The 15,645-nt window shown below is 34.1% G+C and overlaps 12 protein-coding genes and 1 non-coding gene across 13 annotated transcripts; 7 read left to right on the top strand and 6 right to left on the bottom strand.

Moving 5' to 3' along the window:
* Nucleotides 1-129: 129 nt before the first annotated feature.
* NAEGRDRAFT_69055 (uncharacterized protein) lies at nucleotides 130-1,107 on the top strand (the record flags this gene model as incomplete). Its single annotated transcript, XM_002675651.1, has 1 exon — nucleotides 130-1,107. One exon carries the CDS (start codon nucleotides 130-132, stop codon nucleotides 1,105-1,107), a length of 978 nt encoding a protein of 325 aa, XP_002675697.1.
* A 186-nt stretch (nucleotides 1,108-1,293) lies between these two features.
* On the bottom strand, nucleotides 1,294-2,522 carry NAEGRDRAFT_69056 (uncharacterized protein; the record flags this gene model as incomplete). Its single annotated transcript, XM_002675745.1, has 2 exons — nucleotides 1,294-2,339; nucleotides 2,384-2,522. 2 exons carry the CDS (start codon nucleotides 2,520-2,522, stop codon nucleotides 1,294-1,296), a joined length of 1,185 nt encoding a protein of 394 aa, XP_002675791.1.
* A 444-nt stretch (nucleotides 2,523-2,966) lies between these two features.
* NAEGRDRAFT_80200 (uncharacterized protein) lies at nucleotides 2,967-4,112 on the top strand (the record flags this gene model as incomplete). The annotated part of the gene is made up of 1 exon (XM_002675652.1): nucleotides 2,967-4,112. The coding sequence occupies one exon, from the start codon at nucleotides 2,967-2,969 to the stop codon at nucleotides 3,987-3,989; it is 1,023 nt and encodes a 340-aa protein (XP_002675698.1). The 3' UTR covers nucleotides 3,990-4,112.
* A 54-nt stretch (nucleotides 4,113-4,166) lies between these two features.
* NAEGRDRAFT_t393 lies at nucleotides 4,167-4,240 on the bottom strand. Its single transcript has one exon. It is a non-coding gene; the product is annotated as a tRNA-Val (tRNA).
* A 342-nt stretch (nucleotides 4,241-4,582) lies between these two features.
* Nucleotides 4,583-5,028, top strand: NAEGRDRAFT_69058 (uncharacterized protein; the record flags this gene model as incomplete). The annotated part of the gene is made up of 2 exons (XM_002675653.1): nucleotides 4,583-4,725; nucleotides 4,836-5,028. The coding sequence occupies 2 exons, from the start codon at nucleotides 4,583-4,585 to the stop codon at nucleotides 5,026-5,028; spliced, it is 336 nt and encodes a 111-aa protein (XP_002675699.1).
* A 235-nt stretch (nucleotides 5,029-5,263) lies between these two features.
* NAEGRDRAFT_69059 (uncharacterized protein) lies at nucleotides 5,264-5,853 on the top strand (the record flags this gene model as incomplete). Its single annotated transcript, XM_002675654.1, has 3 exons — nucleotides 5,264-5,372; nucleotides 5,412-5,459; nucleotides 5,507-5,853. The coding sequence occupies 3 exons, from the start codon at nucleotides 5,264-5,266 to the stop codon at nucleotides 5,851-5,853; spliced, it is 504 nt and encodes a 167-aa protein (XP_002675700.1).
* A 305-nt stretch (nucleotides 5,854-6,158) lies between these two features.
* NAEGRDRAFT_50066 (uncharacterized protein) lies at nucleotides 6,159-6,584 on the bottom strand (the record flags this gene model as incomplete). The annotated part of the gene is made up of 1 exon (XM_002675746.1): nucleotides 6,159-6,584. The coding sequence occupies one exon, from the start codon at nucleotides 6,582-6,584 to the stop codon at nucleotides 6,159-6,161; it is 426 nt and encodes a 141-aa protein (XP_002675792.1).
* Nucleotides 6,585-6,740: 156 nt separating this feature from the next.
* Nucleotides 6,741-7,082, bottom strand: NAEGRDRAFT_69061 (uncharacterized protein; the record flags this gene model as incomplete). The annotated part of the gene is made up of 1 exon (XM_002675747.1): nucleotides 6,741-7,082. The coding sequence occupies one exon, from the start codon at nucleotides 7,080-7,082 to the stop codon at nucleotides 6,741-6,743; it is 342 nt and encodes a 113-aa protein (XP_002675793.1).
* A 476-nt stretch (nucleotides 7,083-7,558) lies between these two features.
* On the top strand, nucleotides 7,559-8,593 carry NAEGRDRAFT_80201 (F-actin capping protein subunit beta; the record flags this gene model as incomplete). Its single annotated transcript, XM_002675655.1, has 1 exon — nucleotides 7,559-8,593. One exon carries the CDS (start codon nucleotides 7,559-7,561, stop codon nucleotides 8,375-8,377), a length of 819 nt encoding a protein of 272 aa, XP_002675701.1. The 3' UTR covers nucleotides 8,378-8,593.
* A 121-nt stretch (nucleotides 8,594-8,714) lies between these two features.
* On the bottom strand, nucleotides 8,715-10,388 carry NAEGRDRAFT_69063 (uncharacterized protein; the record flags this gene model as incomplete). The annotated part of the gene is made up of 2 exons (XM_002675748.1): nucleotides 8,715-9,933; nucleotides 9,976-10,388. 2 exons carry the CDS (start codon nucleotides 10,386-10,388, stop codon nucleotides 8,715-8,717), a joined length of 1,632 nt encoding a protein of 543 aa, XP_002675794.1.
* Nucleotides 10,389-10,841: 453 nt separating this feature from the next.
* NAEGRDRAFT_69064 (uncharacterized protein) lies at nucleotides 10,842-12,830 on the bottom strand (the record flags this gene model as incomplete). Its single annotated transcript, XM_002675749.1, has 4 exons — nucleotides 10,842-11,294; nucleotides 11,385-12,214; nucleotides 12,260-12,331; nucleotides 12,380-12,830. 4 exons carry the CDS (start codon nucleotides 12,828-12,830, stop codon nucleotides 10,842-10,844), a joined length of 1,806 nt encoding a protein of 601 aa, XP_002675795.1.
* Nucleotides 12,831-13,217: 387 nt separating this feature from the next.
* On the top strand, nucleotides 13,218-14,477 carry NAEGRDRAFT_69065 (uncharacterized protein; the record flags this gene model as incomplete). Its single annotated transcript, XM_002675656.1, has 1 exon — nucleotides 13,218-14,477. The coding sequence occupies one exon, from the start codon at nucleotides 13,218-13,220 to the stop codon at nucleotides 14,475-14,477; it is 1,260 nt and encodes a 419-aa protein (XP_002675702.1).
* A 338-nt stretch (nucleotides 14,478-14,815) lies between these two features.
* NAEGRDRAFT_69066 (uncharacterized protein) lies at nucleotides 14,816-15,619 on the top strand (the record flags this gene model as incomplete). The annotated part of the gene is made up of 1 exon (XM_002675657.1): nucleotides 14,816-15,619. One exon carries the CDS (start codon nucleotides 14,816-14,818, stop codon nucleotides 15,617-15,619), a length of 804 nt encoding a protein of 267 aa, XP_002675703.1.
* Between the last annotated feature and the right edge of the window lie 26 nt (nucleotides 15,620-15,645).

Below are 15,645 nucleotides of genomic sequence, written 5' to 3' on the forward strand. Positions count from 1 at the left end.
ACCAAACTCCAAAACTTACATTTTCGATCATGTTCTTCTCTGTTCTCCGTTTACAATCTCAAAAACTACAACAACAAATGGAAATAAATTTAAGGTGTGTGCATAACCAAATTGACTATACGAAAAAAAATGATTTCAAAGGTGGCAATTCTTGCCTTGCTTTTTGCATGTTGCATGTTGATGATTGCTTTTACTCAAGCAACATCACCTGCTGGTTTGAGATACAGATATGTTGAAAATTTGAAGGAGGAAGAATTGGCTGATGAAGTTTTTGATCTTCTTGCTGATAAGCTTGCTCATGTAGTTTCATCTAGTCAATCTCGTACTGGTTCTTACAATCCTGATACCAAGTCTCATGGAAAGGCTTTTGTTGTTACTCCAGGCATGAAAGGTGGAAACTATAGAACTCATTCTGATAAAGCATTTGTCATGACATCTGGCATGAGAGGTGGAAATTACAGAACAAACTCTGATATTAAAGCCTTTGTTATGACTCCAGGCATGAGAGGTGGAAATTACAGAACCAGTTCTGACAAGGCATTTGTCATGACATCTGGCATGAGAGGAGGTAACTATAGAACAAACTCTGATATTAAAGCCTTTGTTATGACACCAGGTATGAGAGGTGGAAATTACAGAACAAACTCTGATATTAAAGCATTCGTCATGACACCAGGTATGAGAGGTGGAAATTACAGAACCAGTTCTGATAAGGCATTCGTCATTACATCAGGAATGAGAGGAGGTAACTATAGAACAAATTCTGATATTAAAGCCTTTGTTATGACACCAGGTATGAGAGGCGGAAATTACAGAACCAGTTCTGACAAGGCATTCGTCATGACATCTGGCATGAGAGGTGGAAATTACAGAACAAACTCTGATATCAAAGCCTTTGTTATGACACCAGGTATGAGAGGAGGTAACTATAGAACCAGTGCTGATAAGGCATTCGTCATGACTTCTGGTATGAGAGGTGGAAACTATAGAACTAATTCTGATAAGGTTGCTTATGAAGTAACTCCTGGAATGAGAGGTACAATTGGTCACACTACCTATAATCCAGGTACAGTTAACCATGGAAAGGCCTATGTTGTTAGAAAATAAACATCATTACAATTCCACACAACAAACAACCCAAATATTACATTGGCAAAGAACATAAATGGTAATTAGTTGAGTTCATTCAATTATCAACAATCACGTAGCATTTATCTAAGATTATTCAATACTACTATTGGAGTCATTCATGTGGATATTTACATTATTTACATAATATCTATGGAATTCATTTTAGAAATGGACAACCTTACAATGCACAAGCTCTGAAACAGAAGGACAATATGGGCACTTGAACTTTGGAGCGCTTCTTGTGGTGGAGAGGATTTTCTTTACAGAAGATTCTGCTAGCACATGATTGCAAGGAAGCAATAGTGGAGGATTTTCTGGAGTGGTTTGTTCTTTTGTAACTGGACATGAAAATATAGAATGATATTGGAATTCGTCATCCAAATCAATCTCAATAGCTAATTGTTCTGAAGATGTCCTTAAATCCATTCCTTGTGTCACACTAGCCAATTTGATCAATGTAGGCACAGCTTGATAACCTGCAGTAATGGAAACATAAAGAGGAGATTCCATAGCTTGGTTGATTCTTCTACATCCAATTTTCTTAAATAATCGAAGTACTTCAGTCCACAGTGATTCATCAAGTAAAGGTCTATATCTTTCAGATTTGAGTAACTTGTCTCTTCCAGAGTAAAGAATGCTTCCCATTAAATATTTAATTTCCTCAATATTTTGATCGGAGAAGGATTGTAAATTATCTCTAGCATATTGAATAGCCTTCTTGGAATCATTCTGTACCAGTAATTCAACATATTGAAGCTTGTGCAATTGAAATGCTAACATCCTCAAATCTCTAAATTCTTTTTCATCAACTTTATCATGATTCCGAGCCTTTTCAATGTGACAATTACACCATTCAAGGGCTCTACTAATTTCCTTTCTTTTAAGAGATTGACTAATGGCATTCAATTCTCTAAATTGTTCCTTAAAATCATTAGAGACTGTAACACCAGCCTCCTTTTCGAATAATTCTCCAACATCTGTATTTCCTTCTCTGAAAAAGTGTTCAGCAATAATTTGATTGATTATATCCTCAGAGAGTTTCACCTTGTCTTGAATAATCTTCTCCTGATCGGGAGGGAATTTTTCATTAATTGTTTTTCCAAATTTCGAAAGTTGTGAATGAAACTCTTTATGAGCCTGTTGAAATTTAGTATGAGTGTTTTTAATATGAGTAATAACATCCTTTCCAATATCTTTTATGCTCTTTCCTAAAGAGTTTCAATTTTTGAAACACATTATTTAAATAACTAACCTTCATTTTGTATTTGATTTTTACAACTCTCAACATATTCAATTAAATTATCAATCTCCGATGTGAGAATATTAATGGTGGTTTTTTGCTTTTTGGAGGCTCTTTCATAATTTTCCACCAAATCTGAATCAGTTTGCATAATGTTATTTTTTATTGTTTTAAAAATAAAATTATTGATGATTGTAAACTTTCAGTAAGATATAAGATTAATCTCTGAGCAATGGGTAATCTATGTTGCTATTAGGATTTAAATTTATTAGTATTTGAATCACAATTTTAAAAATTAGAAACAAATTGAATCTTTTCCGATACCTCAATCAAACTCCTTCTTTTGCCTTACGATATATAACAATTCCATCAAGATGAAGCATAATTCCTCCTTCATTTTGTACGCACAATCAAAAACTCACATTTACCTCACTAATAAAATTCGTGTTCGTCTATCATTGCAAGGACGATCTTAATAGAACGCGGACCTTTCTTCAACTCTTAGATGATAAAAATAGCTCGCAACAAATATTTTATCAGAATCATTTAAGAACGGAAACGCGAGAAATTATTTTTTTCAATTCAATCAAAAAAAATGTTTAGAAACTTCCGTCGTTATGCCTCATCATCATCGGCATCATTTAATGCTCGTTTAAATCCAGCTGGTCACAAAATGTTGAATAATAGTGTCAGAACCTTCTCTGGTACTGCTTCCAGCTCTACTTTTTCTCCGCTTGTTAAAACTCTTGTTACTGGTGGTTTATTGATTGGTACTGGTTACCTTCTCAACAAGACTATGAATGAACCTACACAAGCTATCGGAAGATATGGTAATACATCAGAATTGGCCCAACAAAGACTTGTTCAACCAGACATGGCTAGAACTGGTTTGAATCCAATTGTTCAACAATACATGAGTGGTACTTACAAATATGTTGCCTTGAACGTTGCTCTTACAACTCTCTTTGCTGTTGGTGCTTACAAATCTGGCTTAGTTTTTAGAATTTTGAATATGAATCCATGGATGCATTTGCTCGTCTTTGGTGGTGGTATGATTGGAACAAACATGATCACTAGATCTCTCGATATTAATACTAATAGTGCATTGAAGCATACCATGTTGACTGCCTTCAACGGAATTGTTGGTTTGTCACTCTGTTATGTTGGTTTAATGTATAGACCAGAAATTATCATGAGAGCTGCTCTCTACACTGCTGGTATCTTTGGTGCCTTGTCCTATGTTGCTATCAATGCTGAACAAGACAAGTTCCTTTCTATGGGTGGTCCATTGTTGGCTGGTTTGGCTGTTGTCTTCTTGTCAAGCTTGGCTCCATTGGTTCTCCCAGCCACAATGACTAGAACTTTGCAAGCTACTGAAGCTATTGCTCTCTATGGTGGTTTGTTGTTGTTCGGTATGTTCATCTTGTACGAAACCCAAAAGGTCAGAATGAAGGGTGAAAATTATAAGAATTATGTTGAATCTGAAACCATGAGAGGTACTCCAAACCACATGATCCAAAAGCCAGATTACATCAACTCTTCAATTTCTCTCTACATGGATATGGTCAACATTTTCGTTCGTTTGCTCTACATTCTCGGTGGTAACAATAGAAAGTAAATGCCAGAAATCAAATGTTAATAATGAATCGATCAATCATAAATGGAATGGGTAATTGGAAAGAAAAACAGCTTTCAAATCCAAGAATTATCATGACAATAAAATAATAACTAAAATGTAAATATTAAATTAAATTGTTAATTATTTCACTTGTTTGGCACTGACACAATAAAAAGTTACGCCGTAAGGGAGTCGAACCCTTGACCTTCAGCGTGTAAAGCTGACGATCTAACCAACTGATCTAACGGCGCTTGCATGTTAATTTACAAAAATATCCTGTTGCCACTATTCAAATCCACTCCTTTGTCAAGCCAACATCTCTAGATATGGTACAAATCTATTTTAAAAAAAGATTTTGAATAAGAGTTCTTTGTGATTGAGTTTTTCGGTTTGAAAACATCATCAACATACCACAGCAACGTTTGAATTTTAAATAATCCATACACATTCAAACTCTTCCATTGTTTTCAATCAAACAATTCATAAGATTAACCACAATCCAATTATCATCTGTATATTTAATATTGAAAAGTAAATAATAACTAACAAAGAACAATAACAACACTCTTATTAAAGAAGAACTAGATTAGAAAATGGGAAGACTCTTCTTAAGATATCTCGATGGACCATCGGTTTATGTTTGTTCCAATTGTAATTCTCACCTCTGCATGAATGATGAAATCATTTCCAAGCATTTCCATGGACGTTATGGAAAAGCCTACTTGTTTAACAAGGCGTAGGTATTATGAATTATTCTCATATTTCAATTCTTTTCAATTTACTGTTTCAATTAACTGATCATTTTAATATTTCAATATTAATATAATGATAATATTCGGAATATAGAGTGAATGTTTCTAATGGACCATTGGAAGAGAGACAATTAATGACTGGTTTACATGTTGTCTGTGATGTGTACTGTGTAAATTGCAAGTCAAATGTTGGATGGAAATATAAAGAAGCATATGCCACAACTGAACAGTACAAGGTTGGAAAATTTTGCTTGGAAATGACTAAATTGAAAAAGGAAACTATGTAAATTATTTAATCCTGTGTGGATCTGGATTTCAATGCAGATTTCCTACTTTGTAAAATTACCTTGTAAATAATTGTAAATAATGCAATCTGATATTTTTATTGGAAATGGAAACTTTTGAATTGAAGAATTGTTCAAATTCTATCATGTTTGACTGAATTGGCTAAACATGTGACATGGAATGGTTGATAATAAACTAAAATTTCTTTGGTTATTGCACTTCTTTCACAATAAAAATATGGTCAGAGTAAAGAACAATTCCCCAGCAGCTGCTGTGCCCATTGTTCAAGAACCAGCTGAAGAGGAGAAAGTCTATTCGATAGGATTAGTTGGAGATGCAGGTGTGGGTATGTTTGAGAGTTGAACTTTTTATTAATAAATATTAGGGAAAGCTAGCTTGTGTGTTGAGTTTACAAAATCAAAGAAAGTGAGAGGTATGTTCTTTCAGTTTCCAATATTTCAATTTTCCTTCCTTGAACAGTTTCAAGACCATCAGCTTACGATCCAACAGATGAATCTCGATTCTATCAAACCATTTCAATTGACAACTCAAATGTAACAGTTCAATTAATAAGCACATCAGGTCAAGAACTCATGAATGCAGTCGAGGATATTTACTTTAAGAAATGTTTGGGTTTCCTGCTCATCTTTTCTCTAGATAACAGAAATTCTTTCATCAGTGCCACAACCAGACACTATGAAAAGATATTGAGAATGAAGGATTGTGTGCAGTCGGAGGATATTCCACATAATATTCCAATGATACTTGTGGGAAATAAGGTGCGTATTTTATTCAAGAATTTTATCAATGAATTACATAATATTTGAAAATTAGAATGATCTCGATCTGTCTAAGGTACAAGTCAGCAATCAAGAAATTGAACAATTTTGTCAGAAAACATTTATCAAATATGTTGCCACTTCAACAGTAACTAATGAGAATATCTATGATTCGTTTGAAATGATTGTAAGGCAAGTGGTTGAATGTGATTACATTGAAAGTATGAAGAAAATATTAGAAAGTAATCAAGAAAAGGAAAAAAAGACGAAAAAGAAACCTAGATGTATTATATTATAAATTAGGTGCTTAGATTTAATAAATTCCACAATTACTCATCATGGTATTTACACAATTAAAAATTAATAGTAAAATGTTCTTCATCAAGGGTATTGAAAAGAATACCATCATTAACTAAAAGTCCAAAAGCTTGTTCCAAATCATCCTCATTGTAAGCTTCATAGAGAGGTGCCAAGATGTCAGCCTTAGTGACACCAGTTCTTCTATTACCATTCATGACTACAGTTTTGGCGACTTCAACAATATCATCCTTCACTCTTTGAACATTTGAAAAATTGCTACTGCTTGCATTATAAGTAGCATTACTTGTAGAAGCTGATGAACTAAAGTTGTAACCATTATCAAGAGTAGAAGTATTCATAGTGTCACGATTGGATTGGGTAGACTTTTCTGGAAGCCCAACTGTATTAAATAAATGTACTTGAATACATTCAAGCATGTGGAAATAAATTTCATTGGCATCTTCAACTCGTCTGACCATTTGTGCTTTAATTGAAAGTCTATCTTTATATTCACTAACTAATCCGAAAGCTTTGACAAATTTGTTGACTCTACATTGTTGATTATTGAAATAATAAACACAATTAATAATTATTTTCAAATCATGACAAGAACAATTAATGATGATGATAAATAATCAACATTTGTGAATATATAATAATACATACTGAATTTGTTCAACTTCACTCTTCAAAAATGGATTATTATTCACAGATTCATCAAATACTTTTACATCCAACTTTCCGGTACAATCATCAATTTGAATTGTGGTAAATCCATTCCTGCTGTTGATTGATGTTACCATTCCCAACACTTCAACAATATACAATTCCTTTCCATCGACAATAAACTTTTCGCTTACCGTCTTTCTACCCAGTAATTGTCTGATTGTGAGAGGAGTAATCGATGAAGGCTTTTCACCACTCATCCTTGTGTGTTCCTTTGAATTATGGGAGTCTTCGAAAAATCCAGTTTCCATTTTTTTTTAAATTTTTATCAATTAAAAAACCGTTTTTTGGCGGGAAGCAATGCTCAAGCTAGTTTTTGGTGGAAAGTAATTTGCTTCAATCGCCAGCAAGAAGTGATGTTACATTCCAATAGAACTGTTCTGAACTGGATAATGACCAGATTTATGTAAACATTACCCAACTCTACCTGATCATCAAGGCAGGCCATAAAAATGTTCATCATGGCAGCACTTGGAAGTAAAATAAAACGGCACTCGTCAATAAAATTTCTCAGCAACAACTCGTTCGACACTTAACAAATCACTCTCCAGAACACTTGATGCCAGACAAACCACTGCCATCCAGCCAAAATTATTGATGTGTTGATTGAGTGAAAAAGGATTTAATTTAAAAAATTTTTAATCATCAAAAAAATATCTTTCTCTCGTCATTGAGCAGCGGTTTTCTCTCTTGTGCGCGACTAAATATTTAAATCATCATCATCAACATGGCATCCGAAGATAGTCAGCTTAATTCTGCTCTTGATCTTTTCAGAAGACTCCCACCTGCTCAATTGGAAACCAACTTGAGTTTTGTTACTGAATTGGCACCACATTTAACTGATGATCTTTTGCAAACTGTTGATTGTCCATTGAAAATTCGTAAATGTGCTGAAACTGGAAAGGATTATCTTGTCTGCGATTATAACAGAGATGGTGATTCCTACAGAAGTCCACACTCTAACAAGTATGACCCACCTTTGGAGGATGGTATTTTGCCACCTGAAGATTTAAGAGATTTGGAAAAGAAGGCCAACGATATTTTCCAATCATATTGTGAACAATACTATGAAGGAGGTATCTCTAGTGTTTATATGTGGGAAGTTATGGATGGAGGATTTGCTTGTGCTGTTCTCTTCAAAAAGGATGGTTCTGGTTTGAGAGGTGTCGAAAAGGGTGTTTGGGACTCTATTCACGTTGTTGAAGTTCAACCACAAGATTCTAAAACTGCCTTGTACAAACTCACCACTACTATTATTTTGAGTATGGCCACTCAAGATGGACAATTGGATCTCTCAGGTAGTGTTCAAAAACAAGAAGATCAAACTTGTTCTTTTGATAATGCATACAATAGCCATATTGTTAACATGGGTAACATGATTCAAAAGATGGAAAATTACTTGCGTAACCAATTGCAAGGAGTTTACTTTGATAAGGCTCGTGAAATTACTCGTACTCTTCGTAACACTCAAAGTTCTGGTGAACGTAAGGCCCAAATCTTATTGCAAAATGAATTGGCCAATGCTCTCTCCAACAGAAAGAGATAAATCATCAACAACATGAATCTATGGTGTTGATAACATAATGATGACAATATGCTGCTATTTATACAGTTGGATGACCAAATTATTTATTTATTTATCCATTGAATTGTTTTTGGAGTTTTGGTAATTGTCATCCTAATGTCAACATTATTCTGTATCAACTTGTACCCATATACACACAATGTATAATTGTATCATTAAAAAATAATTTATTTGTTTATATGTTATTTAATATTTCCAAAGAATTGGCAAATCATCATTAATTCTGATCCAATTCCATCCCATTCCAAGTTAAAATATTTTATTAATAATAAATAAATTTGTTTTTTTCAATTGATTATTAACATGTTTGAACAGGGAAATCAGTAATGCCATTCCAGAATGGACAAACAGTGCTATACAAATTATTTGTAATAGACAAGGCACCCTTCTTCAACATATTTCTCTTATTATTACAAACTGTATAAGCTGGCCAAGTAACCATATCAGCAGCCAAGTTGGAAGATGCTGCATTGTTGTTAACATTTGAACTGACAATAAAATTGGACCAATATCTGATCAATTGCTTGGAGAAGTTGGTTTCTTCATCAGTGAAGGTGTAAAACTTTGAAGTTAATCTCACTTTCATGACAGATGGGAAGAAGAATGGTAGCTCTGTTGCATGTGATGCACCATAACAAGTTTCGTCAAATAATGGATAATCAATAAAGTAGTTGAAAGTGTACAAGTAAACTTTGGTAACAAACTTGGTAAAGAGAGAAGCAGCATGTCTTGCATTACAATGCATTTCAGCATCACTAAAATAAACATTGAAATATTGTAAATTGTTATCATAACCAACATTTGGATAATAAGTTGGCAAAGAACTCCAGAAGGTATTAACCTTATCCTTTCCAAATACAGAATTGAGAACTCCACGTTGAGCAGTAGATGATAAATCACTTGGATATCCACAAGTCCATTGAGTTGTTTCATTGTAAGTAGTTCCAATAATTGTTGGAACTTGCTTGTAATTACCAATCAAAAAGTTGTTATAAATTGTATCATTGGTAACATAATTATCAATAACTGGAACGAACAAATCTGTGGAACCATCTTGATAGGAGAGAATAGTGCTTGTTGGCAAATTTCTGAGACAATTCAATGATGAACAGCCGACAGCAGTCTTGAATTTTCCTGAAATAACATTGGCATCATCAACACTTTGTTGGATTAACCATGGAAGGAATGATCCACTTTGGGCAATAGCACCTTTGACTTTACCTAATAATGGACTTGTCAAGAGAATGAGAGTACTGACACCTCCAGCACTTTCTCCACCAATTGTAATCTTACTAGAATCACCACCAAAGTTATCAATATTCTTTCTAACCCAAGTCAATGCAGATAATTGATCCAAAAGTCCCAAATTGCCAGTTGTCAAACCATTTTCAGTCTTAAAAAGTGAATCAGAAAGAAATCCTAAAATTCCCAATCTATAATTGAAAGTAACCACAACAATTGGTGAACCAACTTGTTGACTAACTTGTGTCCAATAATCTCCTTGATACATATTACCACTTTTTCACACATTACAAAATCAAGTCAACTCGACAACTTACGTTCCATATTTGAAAGCTCCTCCATGAATCCAAAAGAAAACAGGATACTTATTTGTAACATTAGCATCAGCAGGTGTCCAAACATTCAAAAACAAACAATCTTCACTTTGTGCTTGATCATAATTGTTTCCACTTGAATCTGATTGGACACAAACATTTCCATAATTGGTAGCATTAAAGATTGTTGGAGAAATGACATCAGCAACATTGATTGGAGGTTTAAAACGATTGGATCCAGCAGTTGAGCTTGCAAATCTTATACCAGTAAATGCTCTGGTTGTTGGATTTGGAAAGTAACCACGAACTTTACCTTGTTTAGTGTCAACAATTGGATCGGTGGTGGCAGCATTGATGGATAATGCAAGTAGGAAGAGAAGTAGTAAACAAGTGAGAGAAGTAACAATCTTTCTCATTTTGTTGTTGTTAATTTTTTTTTAAATGACAAGTGGCAGGAGCTCACAAGTTACTTGACATTAAAGGTTCTGTTACAATATTGTACTTGACTTTGTTTCTTGTTGGTTGTTCTTTAGTTGTGCAAAAATGAGAGTTCACACTGGTGAACACAGATCAATAATCCGAAATGTAATGGTTCGCTTTCTAGTTCAGCAAAAACTAACAAACTAAACTTGACGAAAATTGGGTGGAGAAATGTTTCGCTCTCGAGTTTTATGTAACCTTTGCATTTCGAATCGTTCACATTCATTTCGAATATCATTTTGATATTCCTTTCTTTCAGATTATGGAGTTCTTTGATATTGAACTTGTCTATTTCACACTTTCACACACTTTCTAATATTTATCATCTATGTATCTCAACATTCTATTGTATAACTTTTCTCTTCTTTTTATTCGAAACTACTTTACAATTATTTTTCTTCCTCTTCCAAACTAACCTCCTTCTCAATCTTTCTATATTTATACATATTTGCCATAACCAAATGAAACACCAATCCAACCAACATTAACAAGGCAAAGAATGAAAACTCATAAACTTGTTTCAATGGGAATTCCTTCAAAGTTCCCATTGGAATACTCGCCACCACCACAACAATTACATTTCCCATACTCACAGTTAAGAGATAGTAGGATTGGAGGAGGGATTTCATTTCCTTTGGGGATTGAGAGTAGGCAAATTCTAAACCAGTGACTGAGACAAAGATTTCGGCAATGCTTAGTAGAATGTATTGAGGAAGTTGCCAGGCAACGTGGATTTGACGTGGATACATACGGACAAAGATTTCAACGATGGCTGCTGCGACAAATGACATGGATGCAATGACCATTCCAATACCTATTTTACGGAGTGGTGTTAGGTAGTACTATAGTTGGAAAAATGATATTGATAATTTGGAAAGATTGTGAAATTGTTTTTAAAAAAATTGAGAAAATGGAAATTGTGAAATACTTACAAATTTGGAAATGAGCTTGTAAATGAATCGATCGAAAACAATGACGAGTCCAATAACTAGGATTGGATTAATGGTTGTAATTTGATCACTTCCAAATACATAACTTCCAACTCTTCTATTCATCATTTCAGCTTGAAACACAAATCTACTCGAATGTTGATCGAATAAAGACCAGAAAACAGTAATTGGTAATAAAGTAATGCACACTCTATAGACACATTTGGCATCATTCACTTCCTTTTCAGTGCATTTACCTCTAGCTCTATCAAGCCAGTGATCATTCTTTTCATTGGAATTTAGAGTTTCATTCTTTTTGGTTTCGTCTATTGGAGTATGTTGAACGAGAACTGAAGTTTCATCACTACTGAGTGGTGAGCTAGGTCTTTCACCTCCTCCACCACCTCTCACTGCAGTAAATACCACTCTAAAAAACTTCAAAACTGGATTATTCTTCAATCCACTTGGTTTTACAACTCTGTACCAACATTTACCAATTGTGAAAATGACAGTTGCCACTAATAACAAACCCAATGGAACAAAGAAAGCCACAGCATATCCAAATTGTGATCTGATGATTGGAGTTACGAATGAACTAACAGTTGAACCAATGTTAATGGAAAAGTAAAAAATTGAAAAGAAGGAGGAAATTAATTCTCGTTGATCTTCTCTGAATTGATCAGCTCCAATGGATGAAACATTGGGTTTGATACCACCTGTTCCAACACCTACAAGGAAGAGACCTAGCATGCAACCCCACCAATGAGGTGGAGTTCCTGTCACTCCTTCAATGGCAGTGACACTAATCACAGTCTGACCACTACAGTAAACCACTTTAAATTATTGGAATCTATTGAGAAATAATGAGTAATACTTACATAAAAGCAAAACAATGGTCCAATATTTACCAATTAAAGCATCTGCCAAGAAGGCTCCCAAAATTGGTGTCACTTTTCAAAAATTGCTATTGAAATAATTGAAATACTTGAAAAACTTACAATATGCAAAAAAGACAAATGCGTGAACAATACTCGTTGATGCATCCTGATCAAATTTCAAATAATTCAACAAGTATAAACTGAGAATTGTCTTGAAACCATAAAACGCAAATCTTTCACACAATTCTGCAAACATGATAAACCACGTCGAGATTGGATACTCGACAAAGATGAAAACTCTTCTAACCCAATGTTTTTTCTGTTTTCCACCTTCAATATTCTCATCATTCTTATCAAAATTCTCCTCATCATCACCATCATTCTCATGATTTTCATAATCATTTTCAAATTGATTATTTTCGGAGGAAATAATTAAATGATTTTCCTGTTGATAACTTGAATATTGTTGCTCTCCTCCGAGTCTTGCTACTGCTCCATCCTCTTCATATGAGTTACTATTGGTATTATCAATAAAATCAACTCCGTTCGGAGAAGATTCATCACTTTGCATTTTTTTCATCCTTGTTTCAAGTTGACAAAAGATTCTTTTATGTTCTTGTTGATTTTTATGAGGAATGAAAGAAGAAACGAATGGAAAATCTGTTGATTTTTACAGATTCACATGAAAAGTGTTTATTGCCCTTTTTGAATGTGGAACTGTAATGTGAATTGTGAGTTTTTACAATGAAAATTTTCAAGACGAAATTCATAGGGCAGGAGCATTTTGTAAAATTGATCTCTTGGATTTTTCACAATCATTCACATATTCACTCAGATTCTTGTTCATTCACTTTTCTTCTTGATTCATTAAATATTAGTATTATAAAAATATGAACGAACTCTGTAAGATGAACTTCATTGTAAACTCTCGAAATCAATTAAAACTAATTAAAAAAAAATGCCTCAACATTATCGAGTTCATCGTCAATATCCACTTGATACATTCTATCCGAACTTTTTTTCTGCAGGTCAGGCAATGGTTAAATATTGGGTAGCAACATCGAGTGATGATATTTATGATACGAAAGAGATTAATGATTCGGGATGGTCTTTGATTGAATTACCTTTTGAAAGTAAGGCTGTTTGGTTGGGAAATAGATTGTTATTGTTTCATACGACCCAAAATTTGTTGGTTCTGAATAGACATGTTGCATTGAAAGTGCTTCATTCATTCAAGGTGTTTCATATGCCATTTGAGAAGGATCAATTATCATCATCGGCTTGTCCTTTCTATATTTTTGATATTAGAAAGTTGGTTGATATTGGATTTGATGTGAGTGGAACTGATCCTGATTTAAAGTGTTATGATATACATCGGGTAGTTTGTGATTCATCATGTTTTTATTTTGAAATGATAAATGGAATATTGATCGTACTAAAGAGCGATGAAGGAAAATTGATTATTGATACACGATTTGTAAAGGACAGAATCAAGTTAATAGAGACATCGCTTCAATCATCAAAGATGGTAGTTTATACAGAAGGTCACAAGCTGTATTTTGATTCAGAAAATGTTCCTATTGATCATATTGATTCACCATTTAGATTGATTGCTGCTAGTCCTGTTAGTGTTGCATTGGTGACTGAGGACAATAGATTCTATCTTAATGGAGATGATTCAAATGGAACTTGTGGGGGTATTCAAACAGGAGGTAACGAGTTGAAACTAGCTCTAAAACAATTCTCACCATCGGAAAGGATTGCCAATATTAAATGTGGATATATTCACACTGTAATTTTACTAGAAAATGGTCATGTATGGGCAAGTGGATACAATGATCTGAAACAATGTGGTATAGAAGGACCTGTCAAGGAATTTACTGAAATTGAGGAACGCTATTACCAATATGGACATTTCAGAAAGATTAGGTCTACTTCGAGAGGAACAGTTTTAATGTCAGACTCTGGGGCAGTATTCATAGGAGAGGTAGTTCACAAATTCAAACAGTACAAGGATAGATACCTCTTTGAACCATTCACCCCAGACTTTAATGAGGTAGCAGGAGGAGGATGGCAATACGTTCTTTTTAAAAAGAATGAAACAACCAAATCTTTGAATTATTTCCTGAGTAATTTGAAGCAATTTGCAAGAGGAGAATCGAAACAAGGCAACAGTGGTGATGTTTTTTTTCAAGATTGTCAGTTAATCATTCAATAATAATGGCGATTGATTTTTCTGCTAATTACCTAGAGTTTACAATTATTTTACAAATTAGTCAATTCGCCAAATTTTCCAATTTTGGTTTTCACAAGCAAAAAAAAATGCAAGAACACTTACTACCAAGATCCTCATCTTCCTCTTCATCGACTCCACATCCATCATGCAATTCTTCATCCTCTTCGACCGACAATCACCGAGGAAATAAACAATCCTTAGAACATTTGGCAAGAGTTTTCCTTGCCGCAGGTATTGCAGCAGCCACAGCAACTGCGATTGTTAATCCTATGGAATTAATTAAAACCAGAATGCAAACCATTGAAGGAGGAAATACTAAAATGCTTCAAGTAGCTTCAGATATTGTGAAAAAAGAAGGAGGAGTTCATAAATTGTGGACAATTGGATTGGGAGTTTCATTCACAAGGAGTTTATTATATTCGAGTTTTAGAATTGGATTATATGATCCTATTAAGGATTCATTGGCTATGTTGAATGATGGAAATACAAAGCAATTATCACTTGGAATGAAGGCATTTGCTGGTTTGATAAGTGGTGCAGTTGGAAGTGCATTAATGAATCCTTTAGATGTTGTGAAAATTAGATTTCAATCATCGGGAATAACAGGATCAGCAAGTACTGTTAAAAATAAGAATACAGTGGATGCATTGTGGAAAATTGCAAGGGATGAGGGATTTACAGCTCTTTACAAAGGATCCATAGTCACAATGGTCAGAGCTTCGGTTTTGACAGCTGCACAATTGAGCTCTTACGATCATTCCAAATATTTATTATTGAAGAGTAATTTATTCGGCCACACCTTCTCAGATAACCATGTTACACATCTTTGGAGTGCCCTTATCTCTAGTCTCTGTACAGCTGTGACTATTTCACCAGTTGATGTCATCAAGACCAAGTATATGAATGATGCCAAATTGAAAACCATTTCCCCAACAGGAGAAGTGCTAAAGGGAGGAAAATATAATGGTATTATCGATTGTGTAGTTAAGAGTGTTAAGACTGAGGGTTACAGAGTTTTGTTCAGAGGATTCCTTCCTTCATATGCCAGATTATGTCCTCACTTTTTGTTGAGCTTGCCTCTTTACGAACAGTTCAGAAAGTTATTTGGTGTTCCACCTGTGTAAATATTCTTAGTAAAAAGACGGATTAA

The sequence above is a fragment of the Naegleria gruberi genome, assembly GCF_000004985.1.
Source record: "Naegleria gruberi genomic scaffold NAEGRscaffold_32, whole genome shotgun sequence".
Taxonomy (NCBI): domain Eukaryota; phylum Heterolobosea; class Eutetramitea; order Acrasida; family Naegleriidae; genus Naegleria; species Naegleria gruberi.